A 27,818-nucleotide genomic window follows, 5' to 3' on the forward strand; every position below is an offset into this window, starting at 1 on the left:
CATATTCAATATAAAATATTTGATTTACTTTCCCAGCAACAAAGTTTTGTTTTATAGATTTTAAAAAAGGTTAAATACATCCATAATAAATTACTGTATTTCTCCTGTCCTTAGAGCCCTGCATATAAAATATAAATATTTAACTTGATGGTTTTGCAAATATACTTATCTTGAATATTTATCTTGAAGCATTGGCAAATCCAGTGTGAAGCTTAATTTATTTTAATGTTGTTCGTCTCACAAGTAAACGTGAAACTGCTAGAATATACATTTGCTTTTTAAAGGTCTATCTTCCACTTTCTATCTTGCATTGACTACATTTGCACTTGAACACAATTTACAGGAGTGACTCTCAAAGGTACTCAGTATCTGCATCCCAGAATGCCTCTAAAATGCCACTTTTCTTACCTCTTTCAAATCCGTCCTCAAAACATATACTTTTCATGAAGGCTTTGATACTACCTCATAATCCCCATACCCTGCTTTAACTAAGCCTAATGTGTAGCTGAAATAATCACTTATTCTTCCCTTGTCTATCCTGCCTTCAATTCCCTCCCCTCCCTAGGCTTCATGTCCACTGAGATCCTCAGAAGAAGACCCCTTAATCAAAACTCCTCCCCAACACCCAGAGCCCCATTAGATGAGCATTTAATTGCATGCTCATTAGTGGGCACTCACGGATTTTCACAGGTCCCTCTTATGACGTCGTCTGCCCCCCGACCCTTCTAGCCTTCTTCGCGCCACAAAAAAATACTCCAGTAAGTCCAACTTATTTTTAAAGACAGAATTTGCCACTATCTCCTGCTGTGTGCAGGAGAAGCAGCACGATCAAAATGGCCCACTGAATGGGCCATGTGCAAGTTGTTTGCTTCCTCTTTCAAAAGTGGAAGTAATGAAGGACAAATGCACTGGCAGAGAAGCTACTGTAAGCAAATGCAATTTTCCCATGTTCTGACGCTCTCAGTTAAATTATAGTTGTACAACTAACCTTCCGAATAAAGGTAAGGTGAGCTGTATAGTAAAAATCCACTTCGGAGTAGAAACAAAATTTGGAACAAATCTAGTATTTGCCATGCTACTCTAAATAGGGTAGAAGCAGAACTTTGACCTCATTTGGTTGTGGAAGTCATTTCCAGAAGCAGCTACTCACATAACAAATGGATTTTAATTATGTTGGTATTGAACTTATTTAAATTTCATATTGGTCAAGGTAACCTCAATACTTTATATGCATGAGACTGCCCCTAAAACTGGACAAACTTGACAGCTAGAAGTGCAATCTTTCAAGGGTTGATTTTTGGGGGGGACATTTTAATAAATATAATAAATATATTTGGTTAAACACAGTAAAATGCCTATACAGCTAAGTGAAAACATTAAACAAAGTATAATTTAATAAACTAAACTGACTACACTGCACTTCTTATATAAATTGTCATGATGTTGTAAAAACAGCGCTCCAAGGCAGTTAGAGCCAGTGGAGAAGGAGGTTCACATGGGAGAGACTCCAGCTGGTAATCTGCCCCCTCCAGAGTCTATCTCTTCAAGGCCAAATTCTATGCTTTCAGGAGACAAGGAATCAATTTCCGGGGGTGAGCATTCAAAGAGCTTACTTGATGCTATGAATCGCTAGAAACTAAAATGTTCAGCGAGGTTAGCGGCAAAGAGACAGGCGGACAGATTGCATGAGAAATTATCCACACATCAACCACCTTGAAGTTATGAACTTTTGAAAAGCCTTTTCTTTGAACGGACAATTGTCTTGCTTAGTTTGAATAGTTTTTGCTTAAGAGGGAGTTTCACAGAAGGTGCCTAGTTTGTGTTACAGAAGTGTTTATTGCTTGTAATAAAGCTTTGTCAATTGCCTAGCACTTTGTCTCATTCATCTCCCAGAGGAAGCTGGAGCAGCTACAGTACACAACACTAACAGCCATTCATTGAGACAGAGGTAAATCTTGACTCTAAGCATCCGAAGGTGTCCACAGACTACAGCAATACATTTTGTGAACACCCTCAGAGCTGTGGCCATCCTGAGGGGGTCAGTTTGTCAAATGCTTGTAAGGCTTTTTGCCACAGAATTGACTTAAGCCTGTTGGCACGTTTTTGTTTTTGTTTTCACGTTTGTTTGGAGAAATTTTGGCAGTGGTAGCACATGACCATATGCGCTTTACAAGGGCAAAGGAGGCAGAGCGAGTGTCTGTCAGTCAGAAGTAGTTTATGACCCATATTTACCACACTTGTGAAATGGGCCCCTCAGTGCCATGTGGCACTACTTCAGCAATCAAGGGTCCTGCTAGAGTGAGGATAGAGAAGAAAATGAATAAAGAGGATGAAACGTGTGTGGGGGGGTTGTAGGTAACAGAAGAAGGAACTAAAGATGAAGAAGTTCAGAGAAGTTCAATTCTCTGAACAATTCAAGAAGGACGCACACAAGCTGGAGCTTGTTCAGAGGAGGGCAACCAGGATGATCAGGGGTCTGGAAACAAAGCCGTATGAAGAGAGACTGAAAGAACTGGGCATGTTTAGCCTGGAGAAGAGACGATTGAGGGGAGACATGTTAGCACTTTTCAAATACTTAAAAGGTTGTCACACAGAGGAGGGCCAGGATCTCTTCTCGATCCTCCCAGAGTGCAGGACACGGAATAACGGGCTCAAGTTAAAGGAAGCCAGATTCCGGCTGGACATCAGGAAAAACTTCATGACTGTTAGAGCAGTACGACAATGGAATCAGTTACCTAGGGAGGTTGTGGGCTCTCCCACACTAGAGGCCTTCAAGAGGCAGCTGGACTACCATCCATCAGGGATGCTTTAGGGTGGATTCCTGCATTGAGCAGGGGGTTGGATTCAATGGCCTTGTAGGCCCCTTCCAACTCTGCTATTCTATGATTCTATGAAATTCTCAGCTGGAGAGAGAAAGAAAATTGCTCAGAAAAATGGAGCAAAGATCCCTATGAGAAACCTATGACGGCAGTCAAAAGAGAACTAAGGGAGAGGCAGGAACTCTAGCCGGACATGCACAGTAGATGGTGGGTGGGTGAAGTTCCAGCCGAAACTGTTCTCAGCTTTAGAAGATGCCCGAATTGAGGCTCCACGCAGGTGCAGAGCCCATAATGTGTGATGCAAAGAGACCACGAATAATAATAATAATAATCCAGTCATCAATTGCTCATTGCTTGGCACTTCTGCCCCTGATCTGGGATGCCTCAAAGATAAAACAAGTTTAATTACTTTTGTATGAAGAGACTAAGTTGTATCACATGGGATTTTGGAATCCTATATTTTAATCCAGAATTCTCTTAGAGGCATCAAATTATTTAATTTCCTAAATAGGTAGCAGAGACAAATATGCAAGATTTGCCAAATTTGCCACAGTATAGTTTTATGTGCTATTTTTTAATAACTTCGATGCACAACGAATTCTTCTTTGCTGAAAATACCTGAATTAAATAATAGTTTTAAAGCTTACCTTCATCATAAATTTCTGTAGTGCCATGAGGAAAAGGAAAAAGAGGAAAACATTAAATATTATTGCCAATCTGTACTTTTACAAATGTTGTTTGTTTTTCTTATTCTAAAATAAAATAGGAAAGCAGCATTTATTACAATTATATTATATTGAATTCCAGAAAGAAATATTAAGCATTTTTTCAAATGTATCTGTACAGGAGTTTCTTCTGCGTTAACAAATACATTAAATTACATATACGTGGTGATTAATATCATGGAAAGTAAAGGAATTAAAATGCAATGATCCAGAAAACAATGCTAATTGGTTTGAATAGGTTATAAATATGCAGATACAAAGTAAAGAGAATTAAACAAGAATTACTAAGAACTCATGCATAACACTTCTGAAAAATTACATCAAAGAATACATGCAACTCTCCAGTGGAATTTTATGACTCTTGTAAAAGCTATTTTTCATCTAGATTTTAAATATCACTATGTCAGAACTTGAGAAAGATTTCTAAGTTGTCTCTATCATAATAGTGTAACAAGTGAATAAATTATTTTATTTCAAAACATTTGTTAATATTCATCAATGCTAATAGCTGCTATACACTGGTGAACACTTAAGACAGCGAAGTCTAATCCATTTTCTTTTGTAAGTGCCCATGAAATCCTATGACTCACTAAATTGTTTCCCATTATTACCAGCCTGGCAAATGATATATCAACGTGTGGCTGTAAATGATATACCAACCTGTGATGCTAGTATAATATCCATGGAATTTATTGGCCTGAGATACTAATATACCCCATCATAGTGATTATTATTTTCCTCAACCAAAAAGTCTTATGCCAATAATATGATTCAGGTAAATTTGGGCTTACTGGGAAACATTAGTGGAAGGGTGCTACTGCTTTCATGTCCAACTTGTGGGATTCTCACAGACATCTGTGAGCAGAATGCTGGACTAGATACGGCTTTTGGTCTGATCCAGCACAGCTCTTATTCTGTTCTTACCAGTGACTTTCCTAGATCCTCTCCACAGGTGTATAATCCAACAGATGGAGCTCTCTCATCTGGGTCCTACAGCCAGAACATCCAATACTGACTCATGCCCTGCCCCTAACCAGGGCAGATACCAAGATCTTGCCAGTGTCCTCAGGTTGGAGGACAGGAGAACTTGCCTTGTGAAACTGTCACAGTGAGAGTCAGATGGTTCTGCAATCTCCGCAAAACCAGCATAAAATAAACCCCAAACAGGCCTAAAATGCTCCACTGGATGCAATGCAAGACAAGAAGTGATATTTCTTTGATGCCTTCACCTCCCCTAAATAAGCTTGAGCATGAACACTAGGGATGTAATAATCTTGTATAATCTGCTCTGTTTGTGTTTTGCGGAATCTCAGGCATTGTCTGCTCTGCCATCATCTCATTGACAGTCGCAGAATTTTTTCTCTCTCCACAAAAGTATGTCAAAAAATCTACCAGAATTTATGGAACCTTCACTGGCTCATAATATTTTGTGCACTTTTGGGGGGGTCAGCGTAAAATCAATGAGCAGAGCACATAAAGCAAAGATTGCTACACTGCATAGACTGAAGAGAGATCAATGTTGTGTAAAACATTGTGTGTGTGTGTATGTGTGTGTGTGTGTGTGTGTGTGTTTAAATGGCGTATACATTACAACGTCTATAGTTCTGTATGACCGAATTTGCATACAATTACAGGAAGTTAAAAAAGATTTGCAAGTCTGTGGAATCCACACAACTTTGAAAAGCCAGTTTTCTGCAGATTTCACGGCACGGATTCATAGAAATCTGGTGTCATTTTGATGCATTATGATCCTACATCCCTAATTAGCATGCACCAGTATTTGATTGCATCTGTTGGGAATTTTCTGCCATCTACACTCAAGCCATCCCAAACCTTGTTCTTTACTCTAAGCTCCGGGGCTTGCCATGGAGCCATATGAGCAATACTAATTGGAGGAAGAGAGCTCAGGAGCAATCATGTCAGCCACCCAGGCCATTCCTGAATTTCACATTCTGATCAGGGCTTTACCAGGGCAGCTAGCCATAACAGACAGAAAACCTCCTAGAGTCCTTTGGAAACCATCTGGATTCATTATCCTCTGGGGACTGACTCTCTTAATATGTTTCCGCCCCTTGCAGAAGGAAAAGCGATTGCATGTCTAAATCTTAGCAGGAGATGATCTCTTGTTTCGTACCAGATATATAATCACTTATGTAAGAATGTATGCATATGTTAAAAAGCTTACATTTCAAGTGTTTTAAAAGCATGCCAAAAATAAATAAATTTAAAAAGCAAAAGCAGATGAGAAGCAATGTTTGCACAATATGCTGTTTTCCTTTTCCGTGGTCATTTATAATTTCACTTCAAACAAATCATACTCAAAAAACAAAGACTCTAATATCACAAGTTACTAGCTTAAGAAAAAAAGAAGGAAAATCAATAAGCACTGCAGAGTAATGCCTAATGGTTCAACCTAAAACTATTAAAATTAATAGGGTGTCATGGACCAGGGCCCTGAATACTCATCCCCAAAGGATACCAGCCCCTCATCCTCAGATGAAGACAACAGTTCAGGAAGAGGACTCAGTTACAGAAAGGCATCACAAGGTTTCCACCTTCTCAGGACCCAGTTCTCCAGGCAAATCCCACAGACCTGACCCCATGCATAAAGAGGAGGTCACATTGCCATCCTCAGACTCTGAGAACTCCAGCCTTGAAGACACAAACATGCCACAGACACACCCACATTGTTGCAACCTGAGGCTGCTAAAACAGATGATAACCCTTTAAGAGAAAAGGCGTTGGTCAGTGTGGATACAAGGCTAACCAACCTAAAGGAAGCCAAACCCCTACTTAAGGCTTAGTCAGGATCTGTTGTTTGTTGGAGCAACATACATATGCAGTAAGCTTGTCAGGCTTCCAGTCTCAGCACCACTCACAGCTCTCTGTACTGCTCTCCTATTCCTGTTCTTGCTTCCCTGGAAAATTAGACTAGCACAAGACATTGATAAAGACCTGTTCATGATGGAACTTTGTAACAGAGGCTTCACCAGCACCCAATAATGCTAACCCACACCACCACAATGGAAGTATAGAACATAGGCACTCTTTTGAAACCTGTCAACTTTGGCTGTGTTGAGCCCTAGAATTATTTTTTTAACTAATATTTTGGCAATGTTAACCATGTGCGGGGTTTTTATACTTTTACAAAATTTAAGTAATATTTCCTTTAGAAGTTTATTTTGTGTTACAGATAAAACCCCACTCTATCAGAGCACATACTTATTTAACATGTATTCTCATGCAGTGGTCGACTGTACATATGACAGACCCGTAAGTCCTTGAGTAAAAATGGAATTCTTGCTGATTGGTAAACACTGAGATCAAGTAACAAACAAACAAACAAAATCACATAAAAAGATTTCTTATTACAAGACAAAATAATAAGCTCAACTAGTTAGATCTAACATGCCTGCATAGACTGAGAGCCTCTCTCTCCCTGAAAACAATTAAGAGAATTTCTTTTCCATTAACTTGATATGTTTATTAACAGCCATGTGGAAAAAATGTCTATTAGTCACCAGAGAGTTATTAGAACTGCCTTTGCTAATCTCAAGCATTTATAAATATATTTTCAAAACAATTCCCACAATTGTCTTCACTTAATATGAACTGAATTAATGTACATAATATTCGCAAAACACAATAATCCTGGAAATAGGAATACTGCAAAGAGGAATTAATACCATTAAGAAGCATGAGTTTCCAAATGGAATGAAACTCCATAGAGTATAAGAGTAATACTCTTATGCGTCTACCACCTAATTTAGGGCACAATCCTGTAAATGTTTAGACAGAAAAAAGTCCTACAACTTCTGGCTGGGAATGCTGGGAGTTGTAGATGTTCTTTTTCTGTCTAAACATGCATAGAATTGTGCCTTTACACTCTGTAGGAAGTAGGCTCTCTGGGCTAGACTATAATAGCACCCTTATTTTGGTAATCAATATCTTGGAATGGTTACACATATTTGGGGGCATTTTCACCAAGGGTAGTATAGCCACTACTAAAATGCTAAAATATCTATGGAAAATGTCATGTAGTTGTGTCTCAAATTCCTGTGGAAAGGAATTCATAAAAACACATGGAATTAATTGTAAGTCACTATAACGTAGGCAACTGAAGTAATTTGAAGCAAGAACAATCAACAATCCACACAGTTAGCAAATAAAAATTAGAATCAAGTAGACATGCAGACATGGTGTTTTCCAAAGTGGATTCCTCTAGTGTGTGTTTTTAAAAAAATACAGAGAGAATTGAGTGGTAACTCCTGAATGTACAGACAATAAAAATTGCACATGCTCAACATGTTCTTTACACAGATAATATGTTACTTGCATGCCTGGCTTTCTAAACACACAACTTGATATTGACAATCATACATGCACACAGACAAATGGAAAACATATTTTCAAAGATTTCCAATCCCAATAATTTACAGGAATTCATTATATTTTAATACACATATTCAGTTCAGAGGGTTGATTCCAACTGTGCCATGCCGCTGATAGAAGCTGTTCTGTCAGTGGAACCAGGAGGGTGGTGATTTGCCTTCTTTGCCCACCCCCAGCCCCTCACACATCCTCAAAGTCTGGGACACACACACCCCCGGAGCAGATCTCCAGGCACTGCTGGAGGCTATAGAGGAAGGAGCGATGGAGAATGTCCCATTGTGCTAGTGATGTCTGCTAGCACAATACTGTATTTAACCCAAAATTAAATCTGCATACTGCACAGATTAAACCTGTATTTGGCAAACTCTGTGTACTGATTTGCTTCTGTACATTCTCTGGGAACATTTTATTACCTAGAATAGCTTAACAATTACAGTGTTTGGTGAATAAAGCAATACATCAGTTATAAACATACAGGAAGGATTATGGTATTCACATGCGTTGTTCAGTTAAAGTATGTACAAAGAAACAATGACAGGTTTAAAGGATGTGTATTTACAGGATGATATTGCAAGGCTCAAAACTGCATGGCAGTATTCTTTTTATATGGCTTTGTACTACAGCATGATGAATGATAACTTCAGGAATAATATATTTGTATTATTCTTTTAAGAGAATGACTAACTATTTCAGGAATCAAAGAGTAGTAGCTAGAATAATAATAAAATCATTTTAAAACAATTGTTTTGAGCTTTGCAAATTAGCGTTGTGATACATACAGAATTTTACAAAACAGATAATTTTGACTCTGTGATAATCAACAGTTATTTTGGATCAAGAGAGTCAGAAGCACATACCCATTTTTCCACATCAACTAGCTGTAGAAAGAAAAACAAAACAAATGAGTTCGTTACTGAATGTGATATTTTGTAATTTAGCATTCACATTTTGATATAAAGTCGTCATTATTATTATTATTATTATTATTATTTATATACCACCCCATAGCCAAAGCTCTCTGGGCAGTTTACAAAGATTAAAAACATCAAACATTTAAAAACTAATATACAAAATTTAAACAATAAAAAGCATAAAAACAAACTGCCAACTATCCAGGGGTCAGTTAAAATACTCAACATATGCTGTTAAATGCCTGGGAGAAAAGTCTTGACCTGGCACCGAAAAGATAATAATGTTGGCGCCAGGCAAGCCTCGTCGGGAAGATTCTTCCAGTTCCACAGTTGTGGGGCCACCATTGAAAAGGCTACCAATGCAAGCAGGCCGAAGTGGGTCTTAAATGTTCAAACCTTCTGGTTCCTTATATCAATCTGGCCGTTGCATTTTGCACAAACCGCTGGGCAGCAGATTGATGATTTGATAATGGCAGCAAGGTACTGGTTTTTTGCTGCCCTCACTGCCACTGAATATACCTTTCTATAGGCACTTACCAGTGTTTGACTGCATCCACTAGGAGTTTGTAAGTCTGCCATCAAGCCATCTCCCATTTTGTTCCATTGCTCTCAGCTCTGGGTATAACATGGAGCCGTACAAGCTCTACTCAGGAGAGGGCGCTCAGGAGCAATCATGTCAATTGCCCGGGTCATTTCTGCATTCCACAGATCAACCAGGGTTTTGATCAGCCGGAAAACTCCCCAGAGCCCTTTGGAAACCATTCGGTTCCATTATTATAAAAATTATAAAGCACTAAAAAATGTCTAGACAATATACATATATTGAAAGGTAAGATAGCCCCTGCCCACAGGCTCACAGTTTAATAGACATGATACAAAAAAGAAAAGAAATGGGGAGGAAAGAGGAAAACAAGTCTAAAAGTATGTTTTATGTTTTAAAATATTTTTTAATAAAAATATAATTATACGGGAATGATTTATAAACTCAGCTCCCAAAAATGTTTATGTTTTATACAAAATACCTCCAGGTTTTTTATTACTTAAAGAGTTACTAAGTCAAGACGGATGCAGAAACTCAACAGAGCTCTTTGAATGTTGTATGTTGTATGAAAGCTTTTACTCTCTCTTGGCACACCATGAGACTTTCAGCAATATCACACCCTGCTGTTTTTCCAACTTTCAAAACATAGCTGAGAACAGAGATTGCTGCATGTACACACTCTCAGAAAGGAGGAAGAAAGCACGCACACACTGATATTGCCAGAAGTCATGGTTGTTCACTGCATTTCCCTAGCTGAGCTCACATGTGTGCATGCATATACAGTGGAGCATTCAAGGTGCTATTGTGCCTGTATCTCACTGGCTGAATTCAGACATTGCACCAAGCCATGATTAAGGAAGCTTAACTGTGGTTTAAGCATTCTGTTTGAATTAATAAACTGTTCTGATTCATAGAATCAGAAGTCATGGTTTGAAGTGGGTTTGTAAATTACAACATTTGGTGTGATGTCTGAATTGACAAACCATTTCTTACAACTGTTGCTCCACTTCCAAAGACCCCTGCACAATAGAAACAGGAATCCTGAGTTGAAGGAAATCAAAAGCAGACAAAAACCACAAAGTGTCTTGTGATACCTTAAAGACTAACAAATTAGAGTTTCTTCCTGAATCTGACATTCTTTGTGAGATTTTTCTCCAGATAGCTCCATCACACCTACGTGTTTGCCCTGGTTTGCCCTTCGAATTATCTGCCTTTGTTTCCACAGTGTACGAAAGCCTGAGCACCTTTGCATTTTTACATTTCATTCATCTTTACACCTCTCCTCTCCTGCTGTTGTTCCGTTGAGATGCACTCTCAGATCTCCTTTGTACCTCCCCCTACAGTTCATTGGTTGGTGGTAGCCCTCCCTAGTAATCGACATGGGGCACTCCTGGTCTTGCACTGCTTTTTCCTAGGAAGTAGCTTCTCTTGTTACTGAACTTACTTCGGAAAAAACTGTCTCTCTCCTACGTACTTTCTGGTTTTTGTTTTTTTAATTATTATTCCCTGTTGCCTAGGCTATGCCCATTCTCCTCACCCTGCCTGGAGGCTTTGGAGCGTGAACTGGAGAGGGTTGCAGGGCTGTGTAAATCCCATTGAAAAGTTTGCTAAAATCCAATGCATGCTTACCTTTGAGTAAACTTCATTGAACAGAGACAGACTTACTAAAATAGGGTTTGCTCAAAAGTAAGCATGCATGGGATTTTAGTATGAATTGGATGTAAATGAAGTTGAAATCAATGGGATTTACTCTTGCGTAAAGGAACCAGCAGATCGCTATTTTATAAACTTGGAAATGCACAGCTTAGCATGATCAAAGGACTGATCCTTCACACTTGCAGACTACCAGAAAAAGGTTTAAGAGGGGGAAATTTTAAAAATCCTAAAAGATCAAGGGATGGACCAATCTCATCCAAAGATGGCATGCTGAAAACTCTACTTAAGAGCTATACCTGTGCCAATTTTGATCTCTTTATCTTTAAAACTGAGGGAGCTGTGGGCAAGGAGGGCGCATTTTCCACATTTCGTTTAAGTTGCAAATGTACCCCTGGTCATGCCTACTCAGGAGTAAGAACATAGAGTTAAATGGGACCTCTCTCCCTCCCCCTTCACGGTTGAGTGAAGAATCGCCCCACCCTCTTCTTTTGTTAGTGCAACCGCCCTTAGATACACACGCCCCCAACAAAGAACGGGATGGTCAATAGAACGCAACCACAGAAATACACAGGAGGGAGGAGAGCATTTATTTCACAGGGAGGGAAAAGAAGACTTTCTGTGCTCCAAAAAGAAATGAAACATGGAGGACAAGAGCCAAAATTAGTGCAGGACGTGGATGACGTCATGTGGGTATCGGGCTGCAAAACTGCATACCAGGCATGGGGAGTGTGAGATGGAGCCCTAAAGCTCAGCTGAAAACTTTTCTTTTTTTTAAAGCTTTTAGAACTTGATTTTTATCTTACTTTTACACTGTTAGTTTTATTGTTCCCTGCGCCTGTTTGGTGCATTCCCTTCCCTTTCTTATTGTTTTATTATGATTTTATTATAATGTCATCCTATGTGGCAGGGTGTTGCTGTTTTATTGTTTTACTATGTACAGCACCATGTACATTGATGGTGCTATATATAATAATGATTTAATGTCTTAATAAAGCTATAAAGAAAGAAAGAAAGAAAGAAAGAAAGAAAGAAAGAAAGAAAGAAAGAAAGATAGATAGATAGATAGATAGATAGATTACAAGCACCATGCTAAGCACCTGATTCTGGAACAAATCACAGAGAAACAAACTTCAGGACAAACTATGGATGATACTAAAACAGGTTGATATAATTAAGTCTGACAGTGTTTACAGCAAGCCCATCATACAGATCTTTTCTGATTACATTTTGGTTAGAAGACATTAAACAGAACCTATTTAGATTCCTAGATATTGATTTAAAGAAAGAGGAGAGAGACAGATAAGACTGTTGATGTCCTGTGGCAGTTCATATGACACACAAGGAAAGAAAAAACAGGCAAGTCCATAAAGAGGTAATAGTCCCACTTGCTTCTGAGATAACTGTGGAAATCCCATTTTTGACAACAGTTAGTACCAGTCCAGAAGGATGAGCTATGACCACTGTGTTCAGAGACAGCTCAAGACATTGTGGTGTTCTACTGCCCAAGGTAAAGACACCCACAGTGGTAAAAAAACTAACTAAATAACTGACAACTTTAATTGTAACCTAAACTCAGCCCCACAAAAGAACGAAAGATCAGCAAGCCACCAATGGTGAACCACCTGAACATTCTGAAGAATTCCCCCACTCCAATTCACAACTTGCAAATAGTGTAGTGAATTGGGGGAGATGGATCATTTTTTCTCAGGCCTATGGCAAAACAACTAAAGAAATAAGGACACAAATAACCAGGGACAGGATTGTTTTATACTGCCAAAATACCTCCCTACGTTTGCACTTTCTCCAAGCACCAGAATCTAAGCCTTTTTGCACTGCGTTGATTTTCCTGAAAATTGTTTACTGAAGGACTTGTAAACTCTTTGTTGTGATACAGCTTTTAAATTTACATATACTGGTCTTAACTGAACTTGTAGACCTTACAATTAAAGATGTCACCAAAGCTTGCCGGGTTCATCCTCCAAAACAAGTTTCGGGAGCTTGTAATTGGGTGTGGAGGGAAGCACTCAAAACACGATGTTCAAATATCCAAGCTTCCCTCTTTGAATGACTGCAAGCAGAATCAAGGCAGGCATAGCCCACATTTGGCAAGCCCTCCATCTTGTTCCTGCTCATGCCCCACACTTGGCCCGGAAGGTGATAGCAAGATAGGCTCCTGATGTGAAGGTGCTTCCTGGGAACTCAGACCATTTGGGATCAATGTTGAGGGTAATTCCCTCTAACGCTTTGCTGAAGTGCCTCAAGGCATCCCCAGACAAAACATAAAAGAACTTGTGGCTACCACTATTATTATTTTTTGCTAGGGACCTTGCACTTTTCACAGCTGCTAGCAGACATGAAACTCAACATCTGAAGTTTCCCATAACTGTATCTTCATAGTGAGTAAAGCTCATCCCAATGAATTTCTCTCATACACCTGTTAAAGCCAAACCTTTCCACCTCCCAATGACATTCTTCTATAAGGCAGATCAAGAAGATTTCCCATTAGTATTATTGGGGGGGGTGGACATTTTAAGCAGCACCTATCATATTATTCCAGCATTAAAAGCTTATTTCTAAGCTCTGGTCTGTGGCCAGAGTTTCTAAAGGGACTGTCTTCTCCCATATCAACTTGTCCACTAAGATCTTCATTTTTCTCCCTCTCTCACAATACTAGAACCCATGGTCATCCCATGTTGCTGATTGATGGGAGATTCAGGACAGATAAAATGAAGTACTTCTTTGTACAGCACATAGGCAAACTCTGGAATTTGCAACCACAAGACATAGTGATGGCCACCAATTTGGATGACTCTAAAATGGGGTTATACAAATTCCTGGAGGAGAAGGCTAATGCAATCAATAGCTAATAGTCCTGATGCTTCTATGGTATTTCCAGTATCAGGGGCAGTAAGCCTATGTACACTAGTTGCTGGGGAACATCAGTGGGAAGGTGCTGTTGCACTCATGTCCTGCTTGTAGGTTTCCCATCAACAGCTGGCTAGCTACTGTGTGAACAGAATGCTGATCTAGAGAGATCCACATGGCTCTTCTTATATTCAGAGGCCTTTTCCTGCACGTTTCTCAGCAACTGCCTCTGATACTGGAGGCCATGCACAGCTACCATGACTAGTAGCCACTGATAGCCTTATCCTTCACAAAAGTCAAGATGAGCAGCCAGAGAATTAGTCTCCATATAACTATTTTTGCCTGTTCTTAATGAGACAACATCCAGATCTTTCAACTCCAGTTCTGTATTCTTTTATACACTCTGATGTTTTATTTTAAACAAGTCATTCCACCTTAGCATTATGTTCAAGGCAGTAAACTGCAGTTCTTTTGAAAATAAGCAAAGAATCCTGAAATATAGCCACCTTGATTTCTTCCTGAAAATTGGACTGTGAGCAAGACTCCTCACTTGAGGGAAAGGATGTGGACTCAGATTGTGAGGGTTTTAGAAGCAATAACAGCTTTTTAAACTAGACCTGGAAGCTAATATGCAGCCTGTGCAGTTGTCACATATGATCTAACCTCTCCACTCCTGCAAGGGGATAGGTAATGGCATTATACACATTACCTGACACTTTCAACATGTATTTCAGGGCAGCTCTATATAAGGTACATTCTAGTAATCAGTCATCACACTATAAATGCAGGGATCTTTTTCAAATGCACAGAATCAAGTCTAAGGAAACATTTTAAAGGAAGCCCACTTCCTGCCTAGCCAGAATGGCTTGGGGCAGGGGGCAGCTTTTGGGGGGGGGATGAAAGATGCTGCACGTGCAAGGACACATAGGCAGCATGGGGTGTGGGTGGGGCAGAGCCTATAAAGGCCTGCCCCGCCGAAACTCAGCCTTGTTCAAATTTGCACAATATTACAATACTGATGGTGAGCCCTCTGGCACGCCCTCTGGTGATTGGCATACCGGAGGTCCTGCTCCTTGGAGGCTGTGCAGCTCTCGTGTCAGGATATGGTTTGCTTTGGGGGACCTTCTTGTCTCATCTACTTGGAGCTGTACAGCACTGAGTGAGGATGATGCAGGCCTGTCCCCCCATACACTGAAGTGTAGCTTCAATAAGGGGGCGGGTTTACCCGACCTCTGTGTTAAGTGGAGTGGCTCGCCCTTATTGGCAGGCTCGGTGCTTGAAGAAAGGGCCTAATAGAGTGCCGCATTTCACATGCAGATCCAGGGAGGGGTAAAGTTCCCTTATTTAAATAAAGAAGCCCTAGTATATCCCAAGCGCTGGCGCCTGTGTCTTTATCCCATGCTTCCTTCTCCACTCACAAGTGCAATTCCAACCAATCATTCCCTTACTGGTGATGTGAAGCAAGTCAAACTTCATTTTTAAGATATCTGTAAAGTACATATTGACTAATTCTACCTCTTTTAATGAACATTCCTACTTCAGAACATGTTTCCTTCCTAAATCTTTAAATCTTACCTTGCATCTCCTAATTGGTTTTCACCTATAGCCAGTTTCATCTACAATACTACAAAGTGCTTATTTAATTATTGACGGCTTCTAAATAAAGTTATTACTAAACAAGTTAATGCCACTGCAAAAGCTGAGCTACATGAATTACTCAGATGTCCTTGTATGAGGGCAAGTCTGAACGCTGCAGAAGTTTGTTGTTTCTCTTTAAACAGATTAAACAACAACAACAAACCAAAACCAGAAATCTACCAGAATGCTTTTATCACTATATGAAGGGAATATTATGAAATATAACAACTGGTGCTGAAAACCTATAGCTTAATACCATCTTCATGAAATATATGAAAGCAAGGCAATATCTGAGAAAAGAGATGACATTTTTAGAAAAATATTGTGTATATATTTCTCTATATACAGCATATTAATAGCATAACTTATACAAAATACAAAATGAGAAGAAAGTTTTAACGTTAAAGAGGTGCAATTCATCAATACATGGTTAAAAGTAGACACCAAGCATTCAAATTTGGTTTACATAACTGGTTTCCAAGACTGGCATGTGTCCTGTATTTACAAATGTTGTGCAGAAAGTACTTTGAAAAATAATTGTTCATAAATTGTTCTGCTAGTTCATAATGACGGATTTAAAGAAACAGATTAAATAGTTTTGGTTTGGACTTTTTGCCATGGAGGATTCACATTACTGTAGCCTTGACATTTTATGACAATCAAAACCTAAATAAAACAGAGAATTTATAGAATAGCTATACTCCAAAGGCTTGAGATTCTCATAAAGGGGCCAAATACTGCAAATAAAGTCCAAAATCAAGAGTTGGCAATACTATATTAAACTGCAAGCTACTCACCCCTTCTGCTTTCTCCTCTGTGTTAGCCAGCATTTCCTGGAGAGCTCGCACTGATAAGGACTGTTCCAGCACAAAAGTGCAGATGGAGAGATCCGGAGGAACATTCTAATAGAAAAAGGCGATGAAGCAAGCATTGAGTAAAGCATTTCCACTGACAGTGCAATCCTGTCCATATCTACTCAGAAGTATGTCCCGTTGACTTCAGTGGGACTTACTCCAATGTAAGGATCACAGCCTTAGATATTGATGCATCATTCCTTACTTACAGTGCAATCCTGTGTGTGTTTACTCAGAATTAACCTCCTCTAAATACAGTGGGCTATAAATCTTTAGGAACACAGCTGTAGTTAATCATTGTTAAATCCAGAGAGTTAATTAAAGAAACGAAGAGAAAAAAGAAAACATGAAAACTGAATCTGGAAAAAGTGAACCTGAAAAATTCACACAAACTAAACAAATTATGGTAAAGATGAAGTTGATATTATCCTATCAAGCAAATATCTATGGCCTACTCAAGGGAGCAGCAAAGAGCATCAGCCTTATAAAGTGAGCAGCAAGGAGCTGTTTCCAGACCTATTTCCCCCCCCCCCTCGCACCATGTGCCACTGTCTGAGTAGTCATTTGGGGGCTCTATGGACTGCAGGATCTTGGGTTTTGGCTTTGAGGTCCAGCCCTAGCTGAACCACTGCCTACGTGTGTAAAAATAACCAACAATAAAATAATGAGAATTTAGAGAATTTGGTACTTTATTAAAGCAGTACTTTACATGTGCAGAAGCAAATAAACAAACAAAAAATGAACTTCCCAGGGTAAATAAGGACACTTGGGGCACATTAAGTAGGTGTAGATTATGGATACAGGAAAAAGAGATCAAAGTGGCTGACTCAGGTGAGCGTAGGCAGAACAAAGGCAGCAATAAGGGCCCTGTAGTATAAAATCATATGGGAGTAAAATAGCAACGAAGGGAAGATGAATATACCTGCCTACTTACAAGTGAGGGTTTTCCCACACGGAGGCCTGTTTTTGAAGCTCAGCAGTATCTGTAGCATGTTTTGTCACCTGCAGTTTTTCAACACACGATCCACACCAACCCTCCTTTTTTCTCAATGGGGTTAGCAGAATTTCCCATCCCCATGCAAAGGACAGTCCATGTCAGAATGTGGCCAAGTGTCATGTTCCTGTCCCTCCCCTTGCTCTTCCCAATGCTTTGTATCTCACCAACAGTACCTTTTCTCCATTTTGGACATATGCCTGGGCAGCCATCTGCCTACCCAGTACAGGCATGTGTATAAAATATTCCTGTGACTGAATAAGCAACACTTAAAGGCCAATTAGATGGCCAAGCAATGGTTGCTGTACAACATTCATTATATTTCTAATCTGCCCTAACCCCTAAGATTCTGGGCCAGCAAAAAAAAAAAATCAATATATTTATATGCTGTCCTGTTAAAATTAAACTCTCTATGAGACTTCAATAATATAATCCCTCAATAATGTAGAGATCAACTGAAAACCAACCCAATTATTTTTGAAGAGCTCTTACATTACCTGATAAAGGTGCTCAAGCTCAAAAGTTGGCTTTAGTTGGCACAGCCTGTGATCAGGATTTAATTCCCTAGAACCTAATATTCACAAGAGCATGAAATAAAAATAAACACATTTCTAAATACACAATCAATACGTAATTTACCAACCACTTCTGTTGTAGAACTTCATACTCCATATGTTTCAGTGGAGCCTATCATGCCCTATTTTATCACATTGAATCTCTGCAAATCCAGCAGATGGTTATTACAAATGTGTAAATTTCAGATAAAATACTGAGAATGAAGGTATGTTTATACACATTACATTCTTTTGCTATTAGGAGTGGCCTACTTCCCTGGAGTGAGAAATCAGACTTATTAACACATTCCTGATGAAAGAAGAAAGCTTTATTTGTCTTGATTAGCAAAGCTTCAGAAACAGAACCGACAGCTTTCTTCCTGCTGTTTGGAACACGGAAAGGAATTTCTATCCACCCACTCACAGTCGAGAGATTCAGTTTCAGAAACCCAGAGATGTGGAAATGCAGCTATCAATTTCAAATCACAACTAGAACTTAGAATTCATTTTCTGCACTACTGACAGCAACATGGAACTCTTTGTATAAAGGAACACTGTTATCGAAATCCATCATTGACTAAAACAGTGTATATCCCAAATAAAATATTAATAAGGTACTCTGATTGGCTCTGTTCAGAAGACAACTTAAACCATGGTGGTTAAGGCTTTAACCGCAGTAATTAGAGCTATTTTGTTAACAAAAAAGCCTTAACCCACGGTGATTTAAGGTATCTTCTGAACAGGGCCATTGTCTCAAGCAGACGTAATCATTAGAGTAGTTGCCAAAAAAAGAGGACAAAAGAGAGTACACTTAGCACAAAATGTGCACATGCCAATGTAAATGACCAGGGATGCAGAACCTCTTTCAGGCTGAGGGCCAAATTCCATTTCAGAGAAGCTCTGGGGGGGGGCACGTTCCAGTGGTAGGAGGGGCTAAAACACCAGCTTAAAACTCCTTCTGCCAGTAACTAAACCTTTGAGAGGCATTCCAACCTTTTAGAATGGGGAGAAAGCTGCACAAATGCCAAGAAACCACAAAATGATCAGTGGTTGAGGGAAAAGGGAGTAGAGCCTGGGGGTGCGGACTTGGAGGGACAGATTGGGACCCCAGAGAGCTGGATTTGTCCTCCAAATCTGAGGTTCTGTACCCCTAGTATAGATGCACATTTAGGGGAGGGGAATCACAATGCTTTAAATAGAAATACATTTCACCATAATGAGGAAGACTGTGACAGGGTGTCAATGTGCCTACACAGTCAAAGGATGGATGGATGTGTCAAGTTTGGTTCCACTCAGTTTCTCATTTTTCCTACGGTCTGTTCATTCTGCTCTGTTTCTGCATTGGTTTGTGGATTTGATTTTTTTTTCCAAGTCCATATGAAAATCCATACCTATTTTCATGCACGTTCTCAAAATGTATGCATTTTGTAAGCATTTTTCAAAGTATAGGAATATTTCTTTTGCAAGTGATTCCTCATAAGATAAATAATTTTTGTGCATACTTCTCTGTAGTATACACATTTTCGTGTGCACTTTTCTGTCCTATATGCATTTTTGTATGCATTTTTTTCATGTGCACACTTTGATCTCAGACTTCTGGAAAGTGTGAATATTGATGTTTAACTGTATTCCAGTTTGTGTATGGTTTTGGGTAATGTGAATTAAGTAAGTTCATATGGCTTTCTTCCCCATATCTAGCCTCAGCCTGCTTTCCTAGTGTTAGCTGTTGATCGGCAACTTCTCCAGGCCCTTCACTCAGGACCAATCGACTGGAACCTGGTTGGTCAGAGGTTAACTCCAGTACTCCAAAAAAAAGAGAAGAGAAATTTATTGTGCACACGCATGTTGTCTATAACATACTATTCATACTTTCAATGTATTTGTTTGATTTGTTTGATTTATATCTCCTGAAGGATACATCTCCAAAACAGACTGAGCACAATAAAGCCACCATCGCTTTGAAGCCCCTCCCAGTTCTGCACACTCACATGGCACTCTCTTTTTTTGAAAGGATGGTATGGGGCAGTGGGAGGGGCTGCCACTTGCTCTTCCTTTTCCACCAAACTCTTTCCTTCCCACTGGCATGGCTAGTGACTGGCTTTCTCCCAGCTCACAATGTCCATTTTTCCCAGACATATGAGCCGAACCTGGACAGCCCTTCCTGCCCAGTATGAAGTAGGAAACATGTCCACCTAATTAATGTTCTTATAGCAAATTGAATTTAACCACTTTCCTTCTCATAGATTGCAAGTCAAAGCTTCTAGGAATTAAATACCTTTTTTAACTACAGGCTATGTTTCTAAATGCTAAACAGATTTTGTTTGCAATCCTGAGTGCTTAAAACATCTAAGGGATCACTGCAGTGACTATAGAAAAAGCCTCAATCAGCTAGATGATAAACAATCCAATAGGCAATTGAATAAAGTGAAGTAGTTTGAGGAAGCTGTAATTACATATGTGCACCACTGTCAGAAGAAAATCATGGTCTTGTTTATGGTCTAGTGCAAAAGAGGCCAACTCTGGAGGTATGTCACCTGGTGTTCACCTGTCATCTCTATTTTATTTTCAATGACAAGTGAAAACTTTTTAATATGCTGAAGGATTTGAATCCTGCATGGATGTACCATTAATTTATGGGTGTTTTAATTATTTTTAGTTTTGAAATTTATATGAAACAGTAGTATACGAATGCTCTAAAATAAATAATTTCATCTATATTCAAGTTTTGGATGCAACCAATTTCAGAAGCATTTATTGAACCTATTTTTGTGTTTCACTGAATTGAAATTTGCCAAACCAGAATCTGCACAAATACCTGATTCAATTCCAAACTCAGGCATGCCAACATATACGTCCACCTTTCATCTCAGTCTCAGCTCCCTATCCATGAAATTAGAATCATCAAGGCTGAATCAAGCAATGTTGGTGTCCTAGGTGAAAATTAATTCATATGTACTTCTCCTTGTCCATCCCCCCTTTATCTTTTTGTATGTGGGAGGGGAAAACTTAGGCCTATTCTCCCTAGTGTGGGGGAAGGGGTTTCAGGCTATCAATTGGAATCAGATTCTGAACCAGAAGAAATAGGGCTGGAAATTTTCCAGCCAACACAGGAAGCGGGGGAGGAGATTCTGCCAGGCTCTTTGGGAGCCAGGGATGAATCCTCACCCAACTTTATCAGCAAGAATGCTAACAACTCAGAGTCCATGGGAACTCAGAGGGTGAAGGAACTTCAGAGTTGACCAATCCTGGAGACTGTCGCAGGGTTAAGCGGGTGGAGCTGAAAGCAGGGGAGACGCAATCATCTCAGCTAGTTTCTCGCCAAATCCTCCCTGAAGCAAAAGAGGCTCAGAGAAAAACATTCCCTTTTGTTGAAAAGACAAGTTGCCTAGTTTTAGCCTAGAGGAAAGCTCCTAGTGTTTACACTCCCTTCAGGTGCGAAGAGATGTTTATTTGCTGAATAAAGTTATGTGGATTACTTGGCAGACCTCTTTATTGTCTCCCATCACAGTGGGAGATCTTGGAATCATGACAGGAACTGTATAACCTCCACAATGGTTCTTAATGGTAGCCCCTTCATCTCAGATCCCGTGCTCCATAAATTTCTAGCTCAATTTCCCTTCCCATTGATATCTGATATATGTTAATTTCTGTACTAGCACAATTTTACCAAATTTGACATAGCTGCATCACTAGAGTTGGTAACTAGCTTCGCTTCCAACAGCTTGCTTCAGTCAAAAGATTTATTATTATAGGCAAGCGTTCCCACAGCAGTTAACAATAAAATCAAAGCAAACGAATAAAACAATGTAAAACAGAGCAGACAAAAACTTCAGTGGAGAAATGGGATTAAAAGCCTGGACAAATACAAAGTTTACCTCCTAGCACTGAAAGGGAAACAGCTGAACAACCCACAATGGCATGAACATCCCAAAAGTTGTCTTTTCATAGTAGACCTGGTCAAAGTTGATCAAACCCTGGGTTGTGTCAGGGGTTATATCCAGCTTTCCATCAACAAAGAGTTAATGAAAAAAACATATGCAACAATATTTTTCTAGGAAAATTGAATTTTATTACAATTTGATTATGGAACCTCTCCTGTTGCCACCTAGACTTCTTACAATTCCTTTAGTATTGGTTACTATTTTTACACTGGTGTTTTAAAGTAGTATTTTTAAACTCTCAACCTGCTAGTTGCTAAAAAAAAATTGCCTTGTCTTGTCCTATTTCTTCTTGGATATCTTCTCCTGTTCTTAAATTTACTTTCTCTAACACAGATGTTAATTGTTCCTCCTTTCTCTTTTCCTGTGATTCCTTCTGTTTCTTTAACACTTTCTAATCATGTCATTATCTGTATATTAATATTTTTAGAATGCATTCTTACTCTGAAGATAAAATAATCAAGCCTAGTTTTAACAGTGATGCTCTTCTTGTTCATCTATATTCTTTGGTTTTTACATCGACTCCACTTTTTTGCTTGTAAATATGACCACTCATTAAACATTTTCTTTAATAGGCAACTTCTGAATTCACAATCTATTTTTTTTCTGGATTTTATAATAGAAGGGACTCATCATGAGTAAAAGTCCCAAGAAGTGATATAATCATGAGGTATTTGTTGGCTTGGATGGTAAGTACCAGCATCTACCACTTGAGGGCACATTCAAACAATGTAATCAGAGGGTACAACTATTATAGCAAAATCATTCTGTGGTACTTTCCTGCACTCAAAAGTAATGTGTAAATTAAGTCTAAGATTTTTTCCTCCATAGGGAGTGAAAGAGGCTGAAATCCACAGTACAACTTGGAACTAAAAAAAAAAAAATCTATGACAAAATATTTGTGGTATTCACACAGATGTGAAAGCTTAAGGACAAATGGGGGGGAAATCACACCAAGGGGCAGGCTGAGAGCAATTTTTGTTATTTTCCCTCATGCCAAGGCTTGAAATGGAACTTTTAAAAAAAGGGATTTTAAACTCTTTGATTTAATATTTTCTCTTCAGAATGATGGGTGAAATATATTTTAAAACAGTGTTAAAACAGTTTCATGTTGCTGTCATTCTTTTCAATAAAAGAGGATCAGAGTATTTAAGCAATTTTAAATATATGACTTTCAAGAATAAGGTACCCTTTTCCAATCAACAACAAATAAAAATATATGTCCTCCAAGTGATGTACTTTCTCATAACATCTGAAATTAATTGTGAATGAATGAATGAATAGTTTATTTGTTTGTGGCACAAAGACCATTACAAAATACAAAGTTGCTAACATCGCAACACACATTATTTACAATATTCATAATCTTTAGGGTACACTCCTTTATTATCCACGGAGACAATCTGTAGATCTTTCTAGGGGTGTTCCGTTTGTCTGCAGCGCCCGCCCTTTGCTATCACACTGGTGACATTGTGGGGGTTCGTATTGCGATGTGTTGTAATTTAATTCCATGATTATTATTATTTTTAAAAAGCCCTTTCTCATGTTGACTCAAGCTCAGCTGAGCCAAGAAATGAGAACTTAATGGGGGCAGGGCTAGGCACAGGGGGAGCCAGTGGGGCCAGTTGGCATGGGCCTATGATTTTGAGGGGGCCTATTCCCAAAGAAAAGCACGTAAAGCATTTCTGAATATGAAGAAGCGATGTCTTATATACATCTTGAATAAAAGTGCTTGCCATTACCTTTTTTATAAATCGTTCTAGTTCATACGTATTTAGAACTGATAAAAAATACTTAATGAGCAGTTTGAAATGGGGCCTACATTTCCCATCTGGCCTGGGCCTACTACCAGCTTTGCCCAGCCCTGAATGCGGGTGATGTCTTAACAGACATGCCCCATAATCAGTAATGATGTTGTGGAATATCACAAATTGTGCTTGTTTATATCTTACTTTACATGCACACACACTTTACCTTGGTCTTTTAGGCCCAAATCCAGATAGGGAGGATGGAGTGCTTGAGTCCAGCACAGATGTCCCACATTGTGCTGGACCTCTCTTATGGTACCAATGTAAGCAGCAAATAGGAATGGTTCAACTCTGAGGAAAATTCCTTTAGCAATATAGTAAAGCTCAGATGCTTCATAAAGCAATACAGTACCAGGACAATGCAGGTTTTAGTGTTGCCTGTAAGTAGAACATTTTTGCAGACTGTATTGTTAATTGTGCAATATTGGAATGCCTTGAGAACCCATGGTTTGTTGTAGGGTTGTTCAAGATGCTTAATAAGCCACACTGCATGGTTAACAAGCCACCTTGCAGAAAATACACTGCACTCAGACAACACAACAACCCACCATGTGGAAAACGCACTGTGTTCAGACAACACAATAATCCACGGCACAACAACAACCCGCACTCAGCCACTGAGTGTGACTTAGGCCTTAGCTAGACCAAGGTTTATCCCGGTATCATCCCGAGGTGATCCCTGTTCATGTAAATAACGCACAGGGGATCCTGGGAGCAGGCAGGGACAACCCCGGGATGACCCCGGGATAAACCTTAGGTCTAGCTAAGGTCTTAGTGTGTTCTGTGAATCAAGCAAACATGAAATAGCCTTAATTCTGGTCTGAAACCAGCAGGTTTTATTACTGAATATTTTTGAAGATTGTGATGGTAGTCTATCAAATATTGATGACATAACAAGGTAGATATGTTCACAGTTGGCCTGAATAATGTTCCAGCCTGCCATATTTTCTCCTAGCATCTACCACCAGTTGGATAGCTGCAGAAACTGCGATGCCTTAAGTTCCTCTTCTGAAAAATAAGCACTAAACACTGGACATTGCTGGCAAAAACAATTCTCTTCTCCATTTTAGCTTGTATTTATGATCTCATAATTAGCTAACCCTATCAACTATACTTTTACTACATTGACTTTTATTAAAGGCATCTGAACATTTCTCTGGATATCTGAAAAACAGTTGCTTTTCTTAAGACTTCACAAAACCAACAAAATAAATTATAAGTATTGTAATTGGACATATTTTTAAGGAACTATAATGAAGTACTGGAAATAGTATGCTTGCTGTTCCATTAAAATTTACTTTTTAGAATTTTTTTTTTTTTTACTGCCGTTACTTCTATTCTTCCACATTTTACTGTTTAGAATAATTCGGTTATAAGAGAATAAGTTAGATGAATTCATCAGGATCGCTGCTATTATAATGAATCATTAATATTCAAATTAATTTTTTATGATGATGAATAATAGATTCAAAATGATGATCTACTGAAAATAAAACATTAGTCTGCACCATATGGGAGATAATATATTTAATTAAAATTATACTAAGGGAATCTGTAGGCAGAAAATTTGACTGACCTCAACTCTAATCCTATCTGGAGGTCTTATATTCACTAAAGTCAAGATTCTTTGAATATATTTTCTTTTCTTACCAAAATGTTAACCTTTATTTTACAAAAAATAAATACATGACATTCCACAGATAACTGTAGCAGTTTACATCATTTAACCCATAAAAATGGTCAGAATCCTTTCCAGCCTTTCTCTAGTAAAATCTAAAATGTTATTTTAGTTGCAACCAAGAGCTTAGGCACATCATTTTTTTAAATTTCCTTCTTTAATTACAGACTCCCATTTTATATTACAGATTTGAAGACACTTGATAGCTGGTGCGTCTCAGTGGTAAGGAGATGCACATTTTCACATGCCGGGCTAACTGCCACAAGAGTAGATGCATTGACAGAGTTGCCTGATTCAAGCAAAGTTTCTAAGGACTAGAGGCACTGGTATAGTGGTACATTTCTGAAGTCCAGGCACCGGTTCTAGTAGTGGGTCTTAATTGCCCTTAAATGGGTATTAACTGCCCAAACGAGACCAAGCCACGCCAAAATACTTTATATCACAACAGGGAACAATGTACCATTGCTGAGAAAATTGATTCCACACCCTCACCACCAGCTACTGTGAGGATTGCAGCTAAACTCAGAGGGAACAGGGAAGTCTACGTGGGTGGTGGGTGGCTGATGATGTCAGCATCCCTGCTAATAAAAAGTGCAGACACTGCATCACTATGAGCACCGGCTCCCCTATAACACTGACTGTAAAGCCAGTCCCAGCTTGAAATCTTAAATTTGACAGTGTATAGAAAAGGAATCTGCAGTTTATTTCAGAAACATATACATCTCCGTCATACTTTTCTTCCTATAATCTACAGGACATGGTACAAATACCTCTAATTATAGTAAGGAATACACTAAGACTGCATAAATCTTACTGAATTGCCACTGAACTTGCAGCCTAAAGGCTGCACACCTATGCACACTTATTTGAGAATAGGTACCATAGAACTCTGAGTAGACATGTTTAGGATTGCACTGCAAATGGATGAAGTATAACATTAGTACCACTTGGCTTACAAATGAAGCCATACTAGTTATTACAGTGCTATGGCACATTAGGAGGACAAAATATCAGCTGGATAAGCTTTTATTTATTTAACTTCACTCTCAGCACAGAGCATCTTGGATTGGCAATATTAATCTAGCAATCACAAAATTAATGACAAATTAATTTCATTCATGCCTTTTTTACACACATCCATCAATGAGAAAACAAGAATCCAGCTATCTGTAACATGTGATCTTCATAAATATAGGATTGTATACAATGCGTGTCTATCTGCCAATGATCCATCAGTGGAACAGTTCCCCCTGCAGCCTCCTACCCCACCTATTCTGGAGAGTTGGGGGACCCCCAGGACAGATTTTGGGGAGGCACAAGGGGCTCTAGAACAGAAGAGAGTAAGGGAAAGTTCTTTTGCATAAGCAGAAGTCCACTCACACAATGTTGGATTTCACTCATAGTTATACATTTTAATTTAAAAAAACACAATAAAGAAAACTTATTTCAAGTGCAACAGAACTCTTGCAAAGGTCCCCAATGATGATATCCATGCTCAAAAAGGGTTTTTTTATGTTGAAGTGTTCAGAATTTTGCTTTTTATTAGGTATTTTACCCTCCAAATTATTTTGCCATGAATGAGTCTATTGAAGATTAACATATACAAAAAGTGCTGAAGTGCAATTCATATGTGCCTCCTGCTAACATTTGCTCTACATCACAAAAGAAAATATTGCAACAAGATGAAAAGCTTTGGCAGGTGATGTTTAAAACAGCCTTAGAATAAGACAGCTTGTGGTACCTTAGAATTTGAAGTGGATTCCAAGAAGCAGAGCCTGTTGCCAAATCCTTCTGCGGCAAGGCACAATTTCTGTTGCTCTTTGTGAACTGTAGCAGTGCACTGCAGAACCACTTCATCATCCTATCAAAGGACAGAGGCAAAAAAATGAACATGGTTAGGGTTCTTATGCTACAGAACTTTCCGAATACACACAGCCGAAGTCAAGCATGAAGAGCAAAAACAAATCCCAGAGTAACTTCTATTTATGTCACAGAGGGTTTGAATGATTCAAAAGGAATAACAGCAGTAATGCAGTCAGGTATTCTGTCTTCACCAAAACCAAATCCCCCCATGCCTAAGTATTTTGATATACTAACATTTTACTCACAGCACAGTAATTAAAAATGTTTCCTGTTGAGAAGTTACTTTGAATTGCTCCCATGATCTGCCAAATGGAGGAAGCTCCTGTCTTCACACAGGGCATCCTGGGAGCAGGAAGGGATGATCCCTCCATTTCCCCGGGATATGGCCATACTCTTTTTTCTCACTTTTTCCAGCGGTCCTGGGACGATCCCAAGGACCGCGGGTGGTGTGGCCAGCTGCCCCGGCTTCTTCCTTCTTCCCCACGAATAGCGGAAGACATTGTACGGAAGGAGCCAGGCTCGGGAGAGTCCAGGGCCATCGGGGATGGGGGGAGTGAGGTTGGGACTTTTTTCCTTTTTAAA

At 39.1% G+C, this 27,818-nt stretch overlaps 1 protein-coding gene across 5 annotated transcripts in view; it reads right to left on the minus strand.

Annotated features, from left to right (window-relative positions):
* The window catches only part of RYR2 (ryanodine receptor 2), a 365,044-nt gene that overhangs the window by 257,846 nt on the left and 79,380 nt on the right, over nt 1-27,818 (minus strand). For all 5 annotated transcript variants that reach the window (XM_063124341.1, XM_063124340.1, XM_063124339.1 and 2 more), the window contains exons 2-5: nt 27,115-27,234; nt 16,345-16,449; nt 8,794-8,814; nt 3,467-3,481 (exon numbers count right to left, since the gene is read on the minus strand). In XM_063124341.1, coding sequence (XP_062980411.1) covers nt 3,467-3,481; nt 8,794-8,814; nt 16,345-16,449; nt 27,115-27,234 — 261 coding nt within the window. The remainder of the gene's footprint in view (nt 1-3,466; nt 3,482-8,793; nt 8,815-16,344; nt 16,450-27,114; nt 27,235-27,818) is intronic.

The sequence above is a fragment of the Elgaria multicarinata genome, chromosome 4 (genome assembly GCF_023053635.1).
Source record: "Elgaria multicarinata webbii isolate HBS135686 ecotype San Diego chromosome 4, rElgMul1.1.pri, whole genome shotgun sequence".
Taxonomy (NCBI): domain Eukaryota; kingdom Metazoa; phylum Chordata; class Lepidosauria; order Squamata; family Anguidae; genus Elgaria; species Elgaria multicarinata.